The sequence below is a fragment of the Penicillium hispanicum genome (assembly GCF_028827665.1).
Source record: "Penicillium hispanicum strain IBT 35686 chromosome Unknown utg000006l_segment0_segment0, whole genome shotgun sequence".
NCBI lineage: Eukaryota > Fungi > Ascomycota > Eurotiomycetes > Eurotiales > Aspergillaceae > Penicillium > Penicillium hispanicum.
The window spans coordinates 2,327,745-2,345,235 of record NW_026623198.1 but is presented as its reverse complement, the minus strand read 5'-3'; the positions used below and the strand labels follow the sequence as shown (position 1 = coordinate 2,345,235).

The window sequence follows — 17,491 nt, the reverse complement described above, 5'->3', positions numbered from 1 at the left end:
TTCGTCATCCGACAGCCGCATTTGGGGTATCAGTCATCTCTTGCAAGTGCACCACAATCTCGATCAGACAAGAACCGACGGTAACTATCGTGATGAAATGTTAAATGCAGTCTTGCGGCTATTCTAACCAACTAACCATCCCTACAGCTTCGACACTGGCTGTCTAGCAGTGTATGTTTAAGTGCAGGTGTATCTTGTCATCTCTTCTGACTTAGTTATCGATTCTTGTTTGCGTTCTATCAATAAGGCGCATGGGTCATCAAGTACAAATACCCCTTTCCTTCATTACTTTCCTTTACATCAACAGCCCATTTGGGACTTCCATAAGGCCCTCACATTTGGTATCGTTCTGTTTTCCTATTACACTTGTCGCCTAAAGAATCGTGGACATAACACCACCATAGTATGCTGTTCTCTATTCCAAACCTTCATTCAAATCCTGTTTAATTATAGACTAGAGTACTCATTTTGGGGAAACACCAGGCCTTAAGACCTGGATTCTTGTGATATATCTACAGGAGACGCTAGGCACGGCAATCAAATGTCTTAACAGAGATAGAAACAAGGATCTACCAGAGGCTCGAAAAAGAGATCGACCTTGAGCTTTTCAAGCCAAGGTGTGAATCAGGAGCAAAGTTCCCCTGATTCAATCCAAGTCCCAGGCTGTGCTTAACCGGCATGCTCGACAATCTCGTTGACCAACACACCATCCTTGATATAGCTCTTGATCTGCTCAGGGACGGGGCACTCCTTGGTATCCTCATCGGTACCCTCTTTAGGTGGGAGCATGATGTTGACAGCACTGCACTTGCTCGAGAACACTTCAGTGGCAAGGCTCTTTTGGCCGAGGTAGACTGTAGCACCGTCGACCTGATCCAAGAGAACAGTTGGCACAATACCATCAATCTGCAAAGCAAACTTGGGCGATTTGATGACGTCGAGACTGCTGACCAGAGACTCAACGATGATGGATAGACCAGTGCAGTTGTCAATAGCAATAGCATTGGCCTTGCCGTTCACCTTGACGATGCTCTTGTTGCAGCGTGAAATAAGGATGGATTGGTTCTGCTGCGCGGGGATATCAATGATATCCTCCGCGCCCTCGAAGTTCTCGACCAGCCACTTGTTGCCCTCTAGGTCCTTACGTGGCGGCTTGCGCGCGCGCATGCTCTCGGGCTTCGGCTTCTTGCTAGGAGCAGGAGATTTGCTCCGAGAAGAACTAGAGCCATCCGACACTGTAGAACCAGCGCGAAGGGTAGGGTTCTTATGTGTCATCTCGGACTTGTCTACCTTGCGGAGTCCAGCGGTGATCTGCTCGCCTTGGTTGAGCTGATCAAAGACGGCAGACATGTCTGGCGCCGGAGCAGCGGGAGCAGGAGCCGGGGGAATACCTGGGGGAGGCGGCGGCGGAGGAGCACCACCGCCAGGAATGTTGAGAGCGGGAACAGGAGGAGGTGGTGGTGGTGGCACGACGCCAGCGGCAGGCGCAGGACCGCCTTTGATTTGCTTCAATGCCTCCAGAGCATCCACACCGGACTCATTGTTCCATGTCAAGCCCTTGGGGTAGTGCTTCTTGAGGTAAGCAGACAGCGCCTTGAAGTTCTGGTAATAAGCCTGGATGTACTCGATGTGTGTCCGATCCCTGGCATTATGTCAATTACTACTAGTGCCTCAGGCCATAACAGGTATACTCACTTCTCCTTATACTCCTTAAGCACCTTGTTCCCATAGTATTCGATACCGCCGATCATATCCGTCACAAATTCTGCAGGCTTGCTCTCGAAGAACCAGCCTAGAGCAACAATGCCCTCTGCGACTGCGCTCAGGTGGTTGAACAACGGTGATGCGCGGTTCGACTCTCGGACGTTGTTGATGCTATCCGAGGCCTTGTGGAGGTCAGTCATGAGCTCCGGGGGCTGAGGCTCGGGCTTCTTGGCCTTCGTTGAAACGTAAAGGTAGGTGCGCTCGGCCTGGAAGGCTTGTAGGACTGCGTTGGACTATGAATTGGTGTCAGCATCCACGAAAAGAATCCGTCCCGAGTAGACTCACCTGCTCTGCCACCAATCCACCAATCTTCTCACCCAAGCTGACGAATTTCTGGACGTCATCTTTGATCAAGGCATCGAAGTCTTGGATCTGTGGTGGGATTTGGGGCGCTGCCGGCGGCGGCGGAGGGGGGGCAGGCTTAGGAGGTTCGGGCACTGTCGGTGCAGGAGCTGTTGCTGTTGCCGCACTATTCGGGGCACTGGGGTCATCCAGAGACATCGCCATGTCCTCCAAGCGGGAGGTCGCAGCCTCGAGCCTGTTGGGCGGGATACATTGTCAGTCGTTTCGGCTGAGGGAGGGGGAAGCACCTTGTGGTACAGCTTGGACAAGATTGAAACACGAATGCAACCGACCACGGGGAATGCAGCTGCCAGCAAAGAGTATACTTACCGCTTGATGAGGGTGGTGAAATTATGCATATGGCCGCCGCTCGCCATGTTAGGCAACACGTTGCTCTAATAACGGGGGAGGCGCGTGGATGTCAGAGAGTAAGGGAACGGAATCAAATGGATGGCGGCAGGAAGCCTTCACAAAATGATATATCTGCAACGCCAGAACCCTCGCAGTCCACAGAGTAGCAGATGGTAGGAGTGTGAAGACGCAAAGACCAAGGGGCCTAGAGCTCCTGGAGTTCCGCAGCTCAAGGCCAGCGGGCTGTATTGTACTTACACCCACTGACTCGCCCCCGCCGTGACAATGTGATGTATCTTTAGTAATTACATTACCAACTCCACTGGCCCACCCCAACTCCCCGATGGATTCGATAGACTTGTTCCTGTTCTTCTTGAGCACCCATTGGTAGTCCATGTCAATGAATGCCAACGATGGCAGGTACTGAAGATGCAGCAGGCCAAACAGACCAGGTCGAGTTTTGCACCCTGGGAATGTTCATTCTTGGTATGCTTATCTCTACCTCGTAAGAACCCCGCCGTTTGTGTGCTCACATTGCCTTCCGGTACAGATGATATCGATTTCGGGGGCTCGAAACCAGGGGTCAAAAATATCCTTGGGGGTGCAGCTTCATTTGCAGTGGTAGGGGCTCGGCTAGTAGCAGGCTCTGCGCATGCTCGATCCGTGAGTTGGATTGTGGATGTTGGATCCGACTTCCCGCCAGAGACACTGGCAGTGATCCAGTCCTGGGGCACAGAATGCATAATCAGAGAAGACCATGGAAGGCTCACAACCAGAGCTTGGAATGGATACCATCCAGATGAGAAGCGAGGTCAGTCCTATCTTGTACTACAAATCCACACGCCATGTCAATAACCAAGGTGGCAGATTTCAAGTACCTAACTCCAAAATTGAGACTGGAGCCTTCAATGCTGTCGGACACACAGGTCTGGTCGAAAACATTCCATATGGTCTGCTCCGCATCCCGCTGTATGTCCATTGTACATGACATTCTACAGCGCAGGGATCAATTGCAACACGCGGGTCAAGCGCCTTCCGCTGCGCATGCTTCACAGAGACCTATCTTCGTTTGGGAGCCAGTGCCTGACTTGTGTACCCCAGAAGAGCAAGAGAAGTTCTTCGCGGCCAATCAAGTTGTTGACGTCGTGAGCCCAAACCACATGGAACTGGGAATGATGTTTGACCAGCCTGGGTGGACCGAAGGCAGCGAGGATGGCCAACGGCTGGTCAAAAAAATCATTGACTCTGGCATTGGACCCAACAGGGACGGTTGTCTAGTTATTCGAGCGGGCAAGGATGGGAGCTATGCCTTCTCAAAGAATCAGAAACTATGGCTACCTGCTCACCACCAACCAGATTCTTCGGGAACTACATCCGTTCTCGACCCTACTGGAGCTGGCAATTCGTTCCTGGGTGCCCTTGCCCAGGGAATGGTGAGCGCTGGTCGAGAGCCTTTTGATGTTATCCAGTCGATCCTTTCGTCCTCTGGCAGTTGGAAGGAAGCCGTAAACCTTTGGGGTTCGCGCCGAGATCTGCCAATGGCACTCATCTGTGCCACAGTGGCAGCTAGCTTTGTGGTGGAGCAGATTGGCGTTCCACAAATATCAGTGAAGGAGAATGGCAAAGAGTTGTGGAATCGATCTGTATTCACGGAACGGGTCCGTCTGTACACGCAGCGATTATTGAGGACATTGGAAGAGTCTCCCCAGAGGCTGCTCTTCTCTTGACCAGTTGACCAATGATTGATCGAGAACGCCCTTCTATTTTCGTACAGCAAGGGAATAATGAGGAGATGATAGTAAAAACACAATAAGAAAATGACCCGTCACGCTGGGGATCCTCCTTGGGTTGTCACCCTGAAATTCGACATGGTTCTCTATGACTCATTCTTTGCGGCCTGCTGTGCCTCATGTTCGCGGATCTGTCGGCTCCAGCTATAATCGAAAGATGACAAGGTCAGCATGAAGACTTATTGCCCGGGTTGGGGCGAGACATGAACTGACTATCGGCTGGGGAAGAATCTGCCCGGCTCAGGCATCTTGTCGCGGTACTCTCGGTCAGCACTAATGCTGAAGGCGACAGCTGCAATGCCAATAACGAAGGCACCCATGATTGCAGTGTTGGCCCTCCAGTTGCCAGGCTGGGCGTACCAGCCACCAGCGGGGGACCAGACTTCCTTGGGGTACCTGTACAGGACGAACCATCAGCATCCACCGCCAAGATCCGGAGCAAATCAGACAAACGAGATCTTTCCACCACCACCCATCGTGAACGCGATGCAATTGAATGGGTTGTTGAGAAGAAAAGGAGGATCAAGCTGGGGAGTTCTCGCAGGCGGGACTGAAGCCGAAAGGGCCGTCAATCGAAGGTCGACTGCCAAGCCACCAGGGCCCGTTAAGGACTAGCGTGTCCTCACACGACCAGCGATCCCGTGACTGCAACAATTTCTCTTTTCTCTCCCTATAGATTGGCCGCTCGCCTGCTATTCCACTTTATTGACGCAGCGTGGTCGATTGCCTTTTGGATTGTCTTTTCAGTTCAGTCCTTGTACAGTCGTCCTGATGAAGCGACTGCAACTCCAACGATGGAGCAGCACAGTCCTTACGCCGCGTGCTTGGACTGGTAGCCAACTGCCTCAACATCTCAGCTCCGCCAGGTCACGGAGCCAATCGACCGTTGCCTCTACCCAGATTGGTTCTGTCCTTCCAAATGGCTTGAACGATGCCAGTATTGAGGATCCAGATGGGGTGATGCGTCACGTCCAAAGTGTTCACAAACGCAAGTCACAACTTCAATATCCCTCTCCTCCGGTCGACGCCGCAACCAAATCCGCCAAACTTGCGGCTCTTCACGCTCGACTTTACCTTCCTTCTCGATTGCCCCCCCAACACTTGCCCGCACATTGGTAGACGCCTCCGCAGATCCGAATGCCGATTTCAACAATGAGTCGTTGGCCACACTCGGCAATAACCTCCTTACCTATTACACCACGGAGCACCTTCTCTGCACTTACCCTCGTCTACCGATGGCTGTTCTCTTCTCTGCTATGTACGCATATGTCGGCCCTAAAACACTCGCTGCCATGGCACGAGAATGGGGCGTGGAACTCGCTACGTTGCCCGGTGGAGAGGTCGACCCAGGCCTGCTGCAATTCCAAAGAATCGCGCCTGGGACCAATGTCGGTGACGACCAAAACTCAATCACAACGCGGCAATATTCTTCCCAAAAAAAATGGAGGAAAACGGTCACCTCGAAGATCTTCTATGACAATGAGTTTGGTGATTTGTCTATAGGATCGACCGCAGGCAAGGCGGTCACTACTGAGGTTGCCAGCGCTACATTTGTGCGGGCTGTCATGGGTGCTATTTATCTGCATGCTGGACGTACGGTCGCCAAGCGGTTCTTCGAACGCCACTTCCTTTCCCGACACCTCGACATCTCGAGTCTGTTCAATTACGCTCAACCGGCCCGTGACCTGGCTCGCCTGTGTGCACGTGAAAATTTTGAGAAACCGGTGGCCAAGATCATTACCGAGACTGGTCGGAAGTCTAGACACCCTGTCTTTGTGGTTGGTATCTTCTCCGGCCGCGACAAGCTGGGTGAAGGCGCTGGCGCCAGCCTGCTTGAGGCTCGAGAGCGCGCCGCCATCGCTGCTCTCAAGGGCTGGTATCTCTACAGCCCACTTAACGTTCGCGTTCCCTCCTCAATGGAAGAGAATGGTGCTGCCCCGTGGGAGCCCGTCTATGTCGACCCGGGTGAGGTGATTGTTTAATGCGCGAGACTGAGATGAAGCGCCAGCTCAACTCAAAGAGATCGCGATACGGTGTTACTTCACGTCCTTCTGTTGCCTTCTTTTTCACATATATTCGGGTGTGCTATGGTTTCGCATGGGAAGCAGGCCAATAGGAAAAGAAGCATTTCTCCTGTCTTTTGCATGACGGGTTACTGTACAGTATGGGAATTCTTATTCCTTCGATTCATCTGGTGTCTTATTGTTATTGGAAGTTCCTTTTTCTTTGTTCCTTTACCGTTGTCGCATTGTGTTGTGTATCTGGCTACGCCCCTCTTCTCTACCAAGAATTCGGTTAAGACAAGGGCGAAACTAGAGCCGTGTCTCGGCACTGGTATATAGTGTCCTATTATCATATGTACTACAAGACTTAAATCCATATTCTAACCATGACCTCTGTCCGCGTCCCTGCCGCCTAGTTCCTAGTCTTCAAAGTAGACATCTTGAATGGAACTCCTTGGAGGGCTGCGGAATTTATCATTCTGGGTTAAGAATTTCGTCCTCCCAGTTTCCTCGCACCTTTGCATCCGCCCCATCGCCATCAAGATATCTACCATACTCGTCCCATAAGTCTGCAACCCCGACCCCAAACAGGCCCATCCAGAAGCCAACTTGGTTGCTAGGCGTGGGTTCTTCATTTTCATCGACGTATCCAACCCTCAAGAGTCGATCATTCAACATGCCAATTGCACCCTCTCCTACTCGTACATCCTCAATCCACGCTAAGAAGTATGCAGTGTGCTGGTACCCTGCGTCCCATGTAGACGCCCGCTCTGTTGACGAACGGGGTCGCTTCCAGTGCGGCGGTGCCAGACCAGCTTTGAGCCGAACAAAATCTGCAATTCCTTCGATCAGCCCTCCTGGTGGATAGATTGCCTTAACGGCATCGTCATCCTCCGCCTCGGGTGGCGTCGTGTGTTGGTAGCAGTGCACAAGCTCGTGAGTCAGCACACCAACTAGTTCATGGAGTGGATCAGCTTTGCCGGATGAATCTGTGCAATGTTTGATATATGGAAGCGAGAGATGGATTTCTTTGTGATCGTCATCGAGATCGGAGCCTGTTGTGTAGGCGACGCCGTCAAAATCACGCAGGAAGACGGTCACGGAACGAGTCGGGGGGATTGAAGGTTCAAACAACATGCATCTCGTCGTAGTGGGTTCCTTTAATTTGGGATATCGAGGACATTTGTACAGGTATCTCACGATGTTGCCAATGGCTTTGTCGAGCGTGGATGCGACATCTGGAATAAGGGAGAGAAAGGCGCTGGAGGACGGATGGCGCAGTTCTTCCGCGTGAAGACGCAGCTTTGGGTGAGGAATCTTGTGCTTAGTGCTCTCTGACTTTGTTTGAGCCTGGTCTTCTTTGCTTGAGCCCTGTGGCTCGTCTTGGGGACTGGACTTAGGGATCGCCGACGGTGTTGTGGGGGCGGGAGCAGTCGTCATGGTGAGTTCAGTCATCGAGTTCAAACATATGATTGTTTAAGACAGCGAACGATTGAATATCAATGATTTTCTTGGGCCTTGATAAGCGGTCGACAGTATGAAGATTGATTGTCAGGGCTAGAATATGTAAGATGGATGGACTCTCAGAAGAGCAAGGTGGGGGGGAGCTGGCTCCTGCACCAGCTCCACTATGACCTCCACCGGTTCGCCTTGCGGTTGATAATTGGGATGGAATCTATTTAAGAAATCCGATCAAGGCTCATGGGTATAAACCGGATATAGCTACCAAGTTGCCAAGAGCTTTCCCTTTGTACACCTGATGGATCTTGTATTATTGCTAACGCTTCTCGTTATATATTCTAACGTGCCCTGGCCGAAGGACGCTGCTTGAAACCCCAGCCTATTCTACATAGCTATATAGATCCCACAAAATGCTAGAAAGGAATGTAATTACTATACCTAAGTATATATCATCGATGAGCACTCACCCAATCAAGTCAGGCCACACGAAATACCTAGTTAGGCGTCTGCGAGCGATATCATGATTTCACTTCCATCTCCAGATTAACTAGATAGCTTTGCAGGCGAATCGAGAGAATACGTCATTATTGACCCAGACCGACTTTTCATCTAACTCTTATCTGATGTGGTAGATGCAGCATCACTACAGCCAACGGTTGCCCTTTACAACCGGTAAACAAAACAACCGTGATGTTGGGCGGAGATTCCGCCCAACCATGGTTGGCCACACCAAGGAATTGGATCCTGGATGTAGAAAAGAGAAGAAACATTTGATGTACTCGTACTTTTTTTCCCCCCAAATCTGCAACCTCCCGGTCCCCCCCCCCCCTTGAATTACTACCCCCGAACGCTGCGTCGCATCAGTGGAGCCCGTCGCGCTTATCCGCGCTTATCGCCCCTTGCTGTCCGACTTTCTCTTCGTCAACATCCCACCATCCAAGGTTCGTGCCAGCTCTCCCTGCACCGTGTCCGTTGGCTGTTCTGGTAAGTGACACTACTTCTACATCGCTTTTATTTAGTTCCAGTGTTTCTGTTTTCTTATAATCACGCTCTCTGTTGGTCTGCACCGCGGTCGCACGTCGCCCGTTCCCCGTCGCTCGAGGCCCTGTTCTCCTATCCATTCGATCCCTCTGAAATTCTTTGCGCAGTGATATGCAGTATGCATAAGGCTAATTTTCCAGTAGAGACAGCAGTAAACCAGTGCCGGACCTCTCCGCTATCTCGCCATCTGTCATCGATATCACCAAAGCCCGTCATCATCGAATTACACCTGCCACACCGGCGCTGGTGGTGCCTCCTATGATTCGTGTGTGACAAGAGTTGGATTCACAGGTTGGTCTCAAAAATGGAGGCAAAGGCTGCAGAACTCCTGACGGTCTTCAAAAACCCCAATGTCTCGATTGATTCCAGGGTCGCCCACCTCACCAGTATCAAGTCCGACATCAAACAAAAGAACGTCCCCGAGGGCGCTATATCGACATTGTTTGAAACAGTGCGCCTCGCTTTATCCTCCCAACATTACAATGTGTCCTCAGCGGGGTTTTCCACCCTTGGCCATCTTATGAAACGCCTTTCAATTCAAGACCAACAGCAATGGATTGTCTTGCAGGCAAAAAACTTTTATCCACTATTACTGGAGCGACTTGGAGATCATAAGGAGCCTGTGCGAATCAAAGCTGCTCAAGTATTCACAGATTTGTGGCCCATGACCCACAATGAGGTCGAGTATTATGTTCTCGACTGTGCTCTCGTGGGCAAGAACCCCCGAGCCAAGGAGACAAGCTTGCATTGGCTGGCAAAGGTGCGTCCATTGGCCCCCCCAAAAAAATGCACACTGCCTCTGACACCGGACATCTACAGATGACGAGAAGCCATGACATCTTGTTCCGTAAGCATGTACCTGCGCTGGTTGCATGTTTAGAGGACGCCGATAGTGCCGTTCGAGACTCGGCAAGAGGGGTCGTGATAGAACTATTTCGGTATGCACAGTGCTATATCTCTATATGGTCTTAGATCGTTGCTAACGTCTTGACTCAGGAATGCTCCTGCCAGAGCTAAATCTGATCTTCAGAAACAGCTAGTAGCTCATGGTGTACGCAAGTCCATCGCTAGTGCCGTCCTGTCGGGGATCGGACTCGGTTCCGCTGAACCCGAGGGCTCAAACCGATCCATGTCACGCGCGGAACGACCGATATCTCGTGCTGAACGCCCGATGTCTCGCGCAGAGCGACCAAAGTCCCGCGCTGAACGGCCAATCTCCGTTATTTCATCACGTTCACATGTCATGGATGGTCTTGATGATGGTCTGTTTACCAAGTCATTCTCTCCGTCAATGTTCTCACTAACCATATTGTAGATATGGAACCTACAAGAAGCCGGCCCGATTTATCAAGAGATCATCATGATCGACCTATCGCGTCTAGCTCTGTTGAGGCACCCTCTAGGCCTAAAACACCAGTCGAAGCACCCATAACTCAGTCCTCGCCAGAGGAAGATGATGGCGTGGAGCCGTTTCTTGTTTCTTCGGCCAGAGATGTCGACGATATCGCGCGCGATATGATCCCCTGGTTTGATGGAAGAGAATCCGAAGATAACTGGATGAAACGTGAAAAGAACGTCATTCTGTTTCGAAAAATTACTCGTGGAAATGCGCCCTACGATTTTACCCAGTCCTACCTGCATGCTACGAAGACCCTTCTTGACGGGTTCTTTAAAGTTGTGAATTCCCTCCGAACCACAATGTGCACTAATGGCTGCCTCTTGATCCAAGAGATCGCCCGAACTTGCGGCCCAAAGATCGACCATATGGTCGAGATTATCATGCAGAATTTGATAAAGCTGTGTGGATCTTTGAAAAAGATTGCCGCACAGAATGGAAACGCTACAGTGGATGCGGTTATCGGAAACGTGACGTTTAATATCCGCATTTTGCAACATATTTACTGGGCATCTCAGGAGAAAAATGTGCAGTTACGTCTCTTTGCCGCTGGGTGGCTCCGAACCTTGATTAGCCGCCAGGCTCGTCACAAGAGCACGGTCGAGCATGGTGGTGGACTGGACCTCATTGAGAAGTCCCTGAAGAAAGGATTGGCCGATGCTAACCCTGGTGTGCGGGAGGCTGTGCGAGGCACATTCTGGACCTTTTTTGGCGTGTGGCCGGATAGAGCCAACGGCATCATGTCTAATCTTGATGCGAAGTCACGGAGCCTGTTGGAAAAGGACCCTTCAAACCCGAATCATGCCCAGAACACTTCTGCCCCCTCCGGAAGAGGGGGTAGTACGCCTGGTCGTTCTGCCTTGAAAGAAGCCATTGCCGCCCGGAGGAAGGCTCAGATGCCCTCTCGCCCAGACTCTGCTCAGTCAGGATTTTCTGAAATGGACATAATGGATACTGCACCCAAGCAGTCTACACGATCCGTCCCTACCGGTGCGCCTCTTTCATCACTGTCGTCTGCGCCCATGCGCCCTGCTATGAAACCCCGACGGGCCGAAATTAGTCGTCCTGCGACTGCAGACCCTTACGCTCGTCGGCCCGATTCCAGAGCTCAAACAGCTGGTAAACCGGCGAGCTCCCCGCGATCGGTGCGATCTAAAGCATCAACTCCGTCATCTAAGCCGATCAATGCGCCCCGTCTTCGACCCCATGAGTCGTCTGGTCAGGCCGGTACCACAAGGGGCAAACCCAAGAAGCTTGATCTTTCAAAATCCAAGTCCCACGGTGATCTCATGGCGGCAAGCCGCGCGCGTAGTAATTCCGAGGAGAGCGTCTCCAACCAATCCTTGCGTGCTCGTCCTGTTGACCGGCCAGGTGCGTCTGAAGATGCGAACTCTCCACCCCCCATCGTGTTGGAAAGCCCCCCGCTATCTGCCTCGCAACCCCCAGCGCAGTATCAAGAACAAATTTACCCTGAGCATGCTACTGCCCCAGAGCCAATAGAAGAACCGCAGTCGCTGACACTCGAAGAGCCCGTCATTGCTGCGGCGTCACCTCGAGCTCGTCAATCGGAGGTGACTACACCCTTGCGCCATTCGGACTTGGGATCTGACCCTGAGTCTGTTGCCAAAGTTCAACCGGAAGAGATGGTCATATATGAAGACCCTGCTACGCCTGTTGCCGCCGAAGCAGAAACGCCAAAGCTCGACCCTGTTGAGCCCTCGACTCCCACAAGGTCACCTCGCCGTCCCGACGGACCACCGGCGCGTGAAGAGAGTGTGGCACCGACCCCAAGGCATTTCCATACTCCACTAAAAAGTGCCCCAGAACTGGGCTCTCAGCAGGGACTGAATTTGGATGGGTCTAATGAGTCCCAGTTTCCTTCGCCAGTGCGAAGGACTCCGCTTCGAGGAAGCCCTTCACCGTCGCGGAATCGTCCCCAAGCCACACTCTCCGAGCACGGGCAAGTCGTCAACCCTGTCCTACCACAGGAATCCGTGGCAGGTTCACCGGAAAGGGCGAATAATGAGAATGCGACTGCAAATAACGTCAAAACCGCAGAGTATTCTGCTACGCCGCGGTCTGCAGCCAAGCCCGGCGCATTGGAAGAAGTACCTCTGAATGAATCAACACTGCGTACTGCAGATACGCGGCACAGGTCCTTTGAATCCCCGCCCCCATCGGTTGGTGAGGAGCATTTCCGGCGGAGTCGCAAGTGGGCTGAACGACACCGTAGCCCAAGTCCTCGGTCAAAGGATCCTGCCAATGCGCGAGAGATGCTTCACAAGGGATTGGGTCGAATCGCCTCCAAGACCATGGATATTTCGGGCTATCGGAAACTCCAAGGACTTTTCCAGTATCATGGCGAAGAAATTGTTACTCGCGAGCAGGACTACTACGCAATGCTTCAGGCTTTGCTGAACGAACTTGAGTCGGCACCTACGAGCCGTAAGGATCATGATGTGAAGACTCAAATCCTGGCCACCGTCCGGTCGATGCTTCTCCGGACCGGCGAGCTTTTCCACCGGTGCGATGTTCCCACAATGGCCGCGATTGTCCGGGCTCGTCGGCATTACGAGTCGAACTCGCACTTTGTGACGTGTCTGGAGGAAGTTGTAGAACTGTTGGTCTCTTTGGTCCCGACCCAGACAGTCATCAGTGGCGTTCTGCAAGGGCTGGAGCTCGGAGAGGATGCGAACAGCGAGGGCTCGTCCCGGTCGATCATCATGGGTCTCTCCGCCATTCACCAGGCACTGTCGCAGGGCCCCATTGAAATCTCCGACGAGACCCTCGCTAGCGTGGGCACTGTGGTCAGCCAGCAGCTCGGCCACCCCCGACCAGGCGTGCGTAAGCAGGCCACAGAGCTATGCACACTTCTGAATCTGAAATTCGGATTGGATCGCGTCCAGAAAGTCACGCCGCCCGCCGGGGAAGGGTCTCTGAACCTGCTGACCTATTTTATGGCCCGCCGGTCTCAGTGAACATGTCACCCTGTTGGTCGAACTGATAGGTCTAGTAGAATACCCTTCCTCCCTTAACGGATCATGTACATAGATAATCTTTTGATTGTTTGACACTGTGTTTCAATTGGATTCATGTATCTAATATGATAGGGCGCTGCAAGGGTATCTAGCTATGATGGATTGCACATAATAAAAGTGACTTTATGAGCACAGATCGGCCACTATACCCTAGTTAGAGTAGGACTCTTGCGTCTTCCGATTCCTGCAACCTCTAGCTCGACGAGTAGTCCGGGGCCCCGGTCGATGGGGCGAAATCCAGTCAGGAAAAAGAATCCACTCACAGATGCTCAATCCAGTCCTGTGACCACCACTGGCGCCTACAGCTACCTACCTAGGCGTCTTGATATCCAGCCACAGCTGCAGGACATCTCAAAACGCCAAAATACGCGAACTCACGCTTGATTTTCCCGTTCGGGGCATCGGCAAACTTACTCGGCCAGAGTTACCCCGACCCGACTCCCCAGAACAGCAACGCGTTGCTTTTCCGGCTGCTTCTCACGTCTAGTTTCCCCATGCCCCTCATGCCCCAGAGTGGGCCGAGTTGCCCTTCCAATGAGCACCGGTGCTCGGTACAAGCAAAGACAGAATGCATGAATGGGTATTTACACGCGCACCCTCGCGCGAGGGGGAGGCCAGAAACCGAAGAAAACATCTCTTTCCATCCGTGAAGCACAGTCGATAGTGCCTGAGAATTCATAGCAGCTATTTTGTTCGAATCATGGCAACAACGCTCACAGGCGGCAATCCGCACATTATCCAGCTGCCATCGACGCCGACAAGCTCACCATCCGACCCAAGAGCGATCATCCAGCAATGGTTCACAGCTCTCGAGGCCCAGCTCTCCCGCCCAGGAACTCTCAACCTCAAGGATCTGTTTCACTCGGAATCATGGTGGCGTGATATGCTAGCCTTGGACTGGGACGTGTGCACCGCGCACACCGTCGCAGAAATCCAGCATCTCCTACGCAGGCGCCAGCGCCAGGCCCAAATCTCGAATTTCCGAGTCCAGGATGAAGGCCAGTTCCGGCCTCACTGGGAGCAGGTTGTCGACGGGCTGAGCTGGGTGTCGAGCATGTTCTTCTTCGAGACAGCTATCGGCACCGGCACGGGGATGGTTCGTCTGACGCAGGCAGAGGGCGATGCGCGCTGGAAGGCGTACGCAGTGTATACCTCGCTACAGGAATTGGATGGTGCAGAGGAGCCTTTGGGCAAGCGGAGACCGGAAGGCACAACGGAGTCAATGCCCGGGGGTTTGGCTAGCGGCACTTGGATCGAGCGCAGAGAGCGACAGAAGGAGTTCTTGGATGCGGAGCCGACGGTGCTTGTCGTCGGGGCCGGTGAGCTCACCAACCCATAGTATGGGAATTTGGTAGAGAGAATAAAATACTAACTTGGCGGCGATGCAGGCCAGGCTGGTCTCAACATGGGGGCGCGACTGCAAAACCTTGGGCTTTCGTGTCTCCTTGTTGACAAGAACGAGCGTGTTGGCGATAACTGGCGGAAACGGTATAGAGCAAGTACAACCATACCTTGTTTTTCAGCATGTTGAGATGCTAATATTACTAGACCCTGGTTACCCATGACCCAGCCGAGTTCACCCACATGGCCTACCTCCCCTTCCCCAAGAATTGGCCGCAATTTACACCTAAAGACAAGCTCGGCGATTGGTTCGAAGCATATGCAAGTATCATGGAGTTGAATGTCTGGCTCCGCACATCCGTTACGTCTGCTGAATACAATGACGCCGCGGGCGAATGGGCTGTCACCGTGACTCGCGGCAACGGATCCCGGCGTATCCTGCGGCCTCGCCATGTAGTCTGGTGCACGGGTCATTCGGGCGAGGCGCGTATCCCAAGCTTCCCTGGACAGGAATCCTTCCAAGGTATTCTGTACCATGGTAGCCAGCACCGCGATGCGTCTGAGCTGGATGTTCGTGGCAAGAAGGTGGTAGTCGTGGGCACCGGGAACAGCGGACACGATATTGCGCAGAATTACTACGAAAATGGTGCAGATGTTACTATACTACAGCGCAGTGGGACCTATGTGATCACCGCCGAGAAAGGTGTTTTCATGATGCACGAAGGATTACATGAAGATGGCGGGTACGTTTCCAACAACGTGAATCACAGACACGAATTGTCCACTAACAATCCTGCCACGAAAGGCCACCCACGGAGGAAGTGGACATTGTCTCAGAAAGTCTACCTTTCCCTGTTCAGCTTGCCCTCAGCGTGTACGCAACCAAGCGATTCGCAGAAGCCGAAAAGCCTACTTTGGAGGGTCTCCGCCGTGCCGGTTTCCAACTAGACTTTGGTCAAGACGGTGCCGGTATCACTCGGGCATACTATACACGCGGCGGTGGCTACTATATTGATGTTGGCTGCAGTCAGCTTATTATCGATGGTAAGATCAAAGTCAAACACAGCCCCCACGGTATCACCGAGTTCGGCTCGCGGGAGTTGCGACTTGCTGATGGCAGTAATCTGCCGGCGGACGTCGTTGTCTTGGCTACCGGCTACGATAATATGCGTACGACGGTCCGTAAAGTGCTAGGTGATAAAGTTGCAGATCGTTGCTTGGACGTGTGGGACTTGGATAGCGAGGGTGAGATCCGCGCGGTAAGTTTGTCAACTTTCTGTACATTCGATTGGGGGCGTCGATGCTAATTGAGTACTAGATGTGGCGTCCTAGTGGCCACCCTGGGTTATGGTACTTTGGTGGTAACCTTGCACTCTGCCGGATCTACTCCAAGTTCCTCGCGTTGCAGATTAAAGCTATTGAGACTGGATTGTCAACTGGGGATCGACAGCAGCAGAGAGCCACCAAGATTTGAGGACTTGTATACTGACCGAGGATTAGAGAGATGAGATAACAACTAAGACTTATAAGCAGCTCTTTTCCATATTGTGGCTTTTTACCATAATATATTGTAGCTAGATTGAATTTTTAGCATGTTGAATCGATAACCGGTGATGTCGCCAGGAGTGAACACGCCCGGAGATAGCGGCGATTGGCGGCGGAAGGACGTGATTGGCCCAAATGAACTACAAGGAGGGAGGCATTCGTCCACCGCAAAATCCGAGTCCAAATCAACATAAATACCACTCGATGGGCGCTGGATGATGAAAGGCAAGGAGCAAAAGACTCAGTCTGCTCAAATTATCATCAATATTCCTCTTCACCAAAAACAATGGCTGCTTTCAAGACACTGCCGACTCGTCCTCTGGGCCGAAACGGACCTCAAGTTCCCCGACTGGGACTCGGCCTCATGGGTGCCAGTGGACAGTACGGCAATTCGTTGTCGAATGAAGAAAAACTCGCCTTTCTAGACGAGGCATACAAAAGAGGGGAGCGATTCTGGGACACTGGTATGTATTCACTGTACTTCGAAGTACACGTTCACGGTCAATATCACGAATGCTGATGATATACAGCCGACAAGTACGGCGACTCCGAGGATATTCTCGGGAAGTGGTTTGCCAGTAATCCTGAGAAGCGCAAGGATATTTTCCTCGCCACCAAGTTCGGCATCGTGACCACTCCCCACCCCCCGGGCTTCAGCGTGAACTCGACGCCCGAGTACTGCCGCAGCTCTATTGAGAAATCCCTCTCGCGACTCGGTCTACCCAGTGTGGATTTGTACTACATCCACCGCCTGGACAAGGTCACGCCCATTGAGAAGACCATGCAAGTTATGGTGGAGCTCAAGAACGCCGGCAAGATCAAGCACATCGGGCTGAGCGAGTGCAGTGCCGAGTCGCTGAGACGCGCGTACGCGGTGCACCCGATATTGTGCGTGCAGGTTGAGTACAGCCTGTTCTGCACGGAAATTGAGTCTCCGCAGCGACGACTGCTGGAGGTTGCGCGGGAACTGGGTGTGGGCATCGTTGCCTACAGCCCTCTCGCCAATGGGATATTGACTGGGTCTATTCGGTCGCGCGAGGGCGCGAGAAAGCACGATCCGCGAGGTCACCTGCCCTGGCTACACGAAGGTAACCTGGAAAAGAATCTCGCGGTCATTGACCAGATTGCCGATATTGCCAAAGCCAAGGGTGTTAGCTTGCCGCAACTGGCACTTGCTTGGTTGCTTGCGCAAGGCGACGACATTTTCCCGATCCCGGGTTCGTCGAAGATTGAGCGGCTGGACCAGAACCTGCAAAGTCTTTTTCTGTCCATTTCTGCAGAGGAAGAAAAGGAGATTCGTCGTCTGGCGGAGGGCGTGGTTGGAGGGCGCTTCCAGGAAGAGACTGGATGGGCCTTCGGGGATACTCCGGCTTTGGAGTAGATGTCGGGTATTTTTTTGTATTGAAATAGTCCTGACTT

At 52.5% G+C, this 17,491-nt stretch overlaps 8 protein-coding genes across 8 annotated transcripts; 5 read left to right on the top strand and 3 right to left on the bottom strand.

Annotated features, from left to right (window-relative positions):
* Nucleotides 1–669: 669 nt before the first annotated feature.
* Nucleotides 670–2,483, bottom strand: capA (adenylate cyclase-binding protein; the record flags this gene model as incomplete). Its single annotated transcript, XM_056946381.1, has 4 exons — nt 670–1,642; nt 1,696–1,997; nt 2,050–2,302; nt 2,437–2,483. The coding sequence occupies 4 exons, from the start codon at nt 2,481–2,483 to the stop codon at nt 670–672; spliced, it is 1,575 nt and encodes a 524-aa protein (XP_056798380.1).
* Nucleotides 2,484–2,861: 378 nt separating this feature from the next.
* On the top strand, nt 2,862–4,184 carry N7459_007212 (uncharacterized protein; the record flags this gene model as incomplete). The annotated part of the gene is made up of 3 exons (XM_056946380.1): nt 2,862–2,943; nt 3,008–3,268; nt 3,325–4,184. 3 exons carry the CDS (start codon nt 2,862–2,864, stop codon nt 4,182–4,184), a joined length of 1,203 nt encoding a protein of 400 aa, XP_056798379.1.
* A 149-nt stretch (nt 4,185–4,333) lies between these two features.
* Nucleotides 4,334–4,723, bottom strand: N7459_007211 (uncharacterized protein; the record flags this gene model as incomplete). The annotated part of the gene is made up of 3 exons (XM_056946379.1): nt 4,334–4,391; nt 4,461–4,643; nt 4,701–4,723. The coding sequence occupies 3 exons, from the start codon at nt 4,721–4,723 to the stop codon at nt 4,334–4,336; spliced, it is 264 nt and encodes an 87-aa protein (XP_056798378.1).
* Nucleotides 4,724–5,018: 295 nt separating this feature from the next.
* Nucleotides 5,019–6,229, top strand: N7459_007210 (mitochondrial 54S ribosomal protein mL44; the record flags this gene model as incomplete). The annotated part of the gene is made up of 2 exons (XM_056946378.1): nt 5,019–5,184; nt 5,241–6,229. 2 exons carry the CDS (start codon nt 5,019–5,021, stop codon nt 6,227–6,229), a joined length of 1,155 nt encoding a protein of 384 aa, XP_056798377.1.
* A 495-nt stretch (nt 6,230–6,724) lies between these two features.
* N7459_007209 (basic secretory family protein) lies at nt 6,725–7,705 on the bottom strand (the record flags this gene model as incomplete). Its single annotated transcript, XM_056946377.1, has 1 exon — nt 6,725–7,705. The coding sequence occupies one exon, from the start codon at nt 7,703–7,705 to the stop codon at nt 6,725–6,727; it is 981 nt and encodes a 326-aa protein (XP_056798376.1).
* A 1,351-nt stretch (nt 7,706–9,056) lies between these two features.
* Nucleotides 9,057–13,126, top strand: N7459_007208 (uncharacterized protein; the record flags this gene model as incomplete). The annotated part of the gene is made up of 4 exons (XM_056946376.1): nt 9,057–9,512; nt 9,572–9,690; nt 9,749–10,014; nt 10,068–13,126. The coding sequence occupies 4 exons, from the start codon at nt 9,057–9,059 to the stop codon at nt 13,124–13,126; spliced, it is 3,900 nt and encodes a 1,299-aa protein (XP_056798375.1).
* Nucleotides 13,127–13,886: 760 nt separating this feature from the next.
* On the top strand, nt 13,887–16,001 carry N7459_007207 (putative flavin-binding monooxygenase; the record flags this gene model as incomplete). The annotated part of the gene is made up of 5 exons (XM_056946375.1): nt 13,887–14,505; nt 14,575–14,681; nt 14,735–15,270; nt 15,333–15,786; nt 15,846–16,001. The coding sequence occupies 5 exons, from the start codon at nt 13,887–13,889 to the stop codon at nt 15,999–16,001; spliced, it is 1,872 nt and encodes a 623-aa protein (XP_056798374.1).
* A 357-nt stretch (nt 16,002–16,358) lies between these two features.
* On the top strand, nt 16,359–17,453 carry N7459_007206 (Aldo/keto reductase; the record flags this gene model as incomplete). Its single annotated transcript, XM_056946374.1, has 2 exons — nt 16,359–16,536; nt 16,603–17,453. 2 exons carry the CDS (start codon nt 16,359–16,361, stop codon nt 17,451–17,453), a joined length of 1,029 nt encoding a protein of 342 aa, XP_056798373.1.
* Nucleotides 17,454–17,491: the final 38 nt, after the last annotated feature.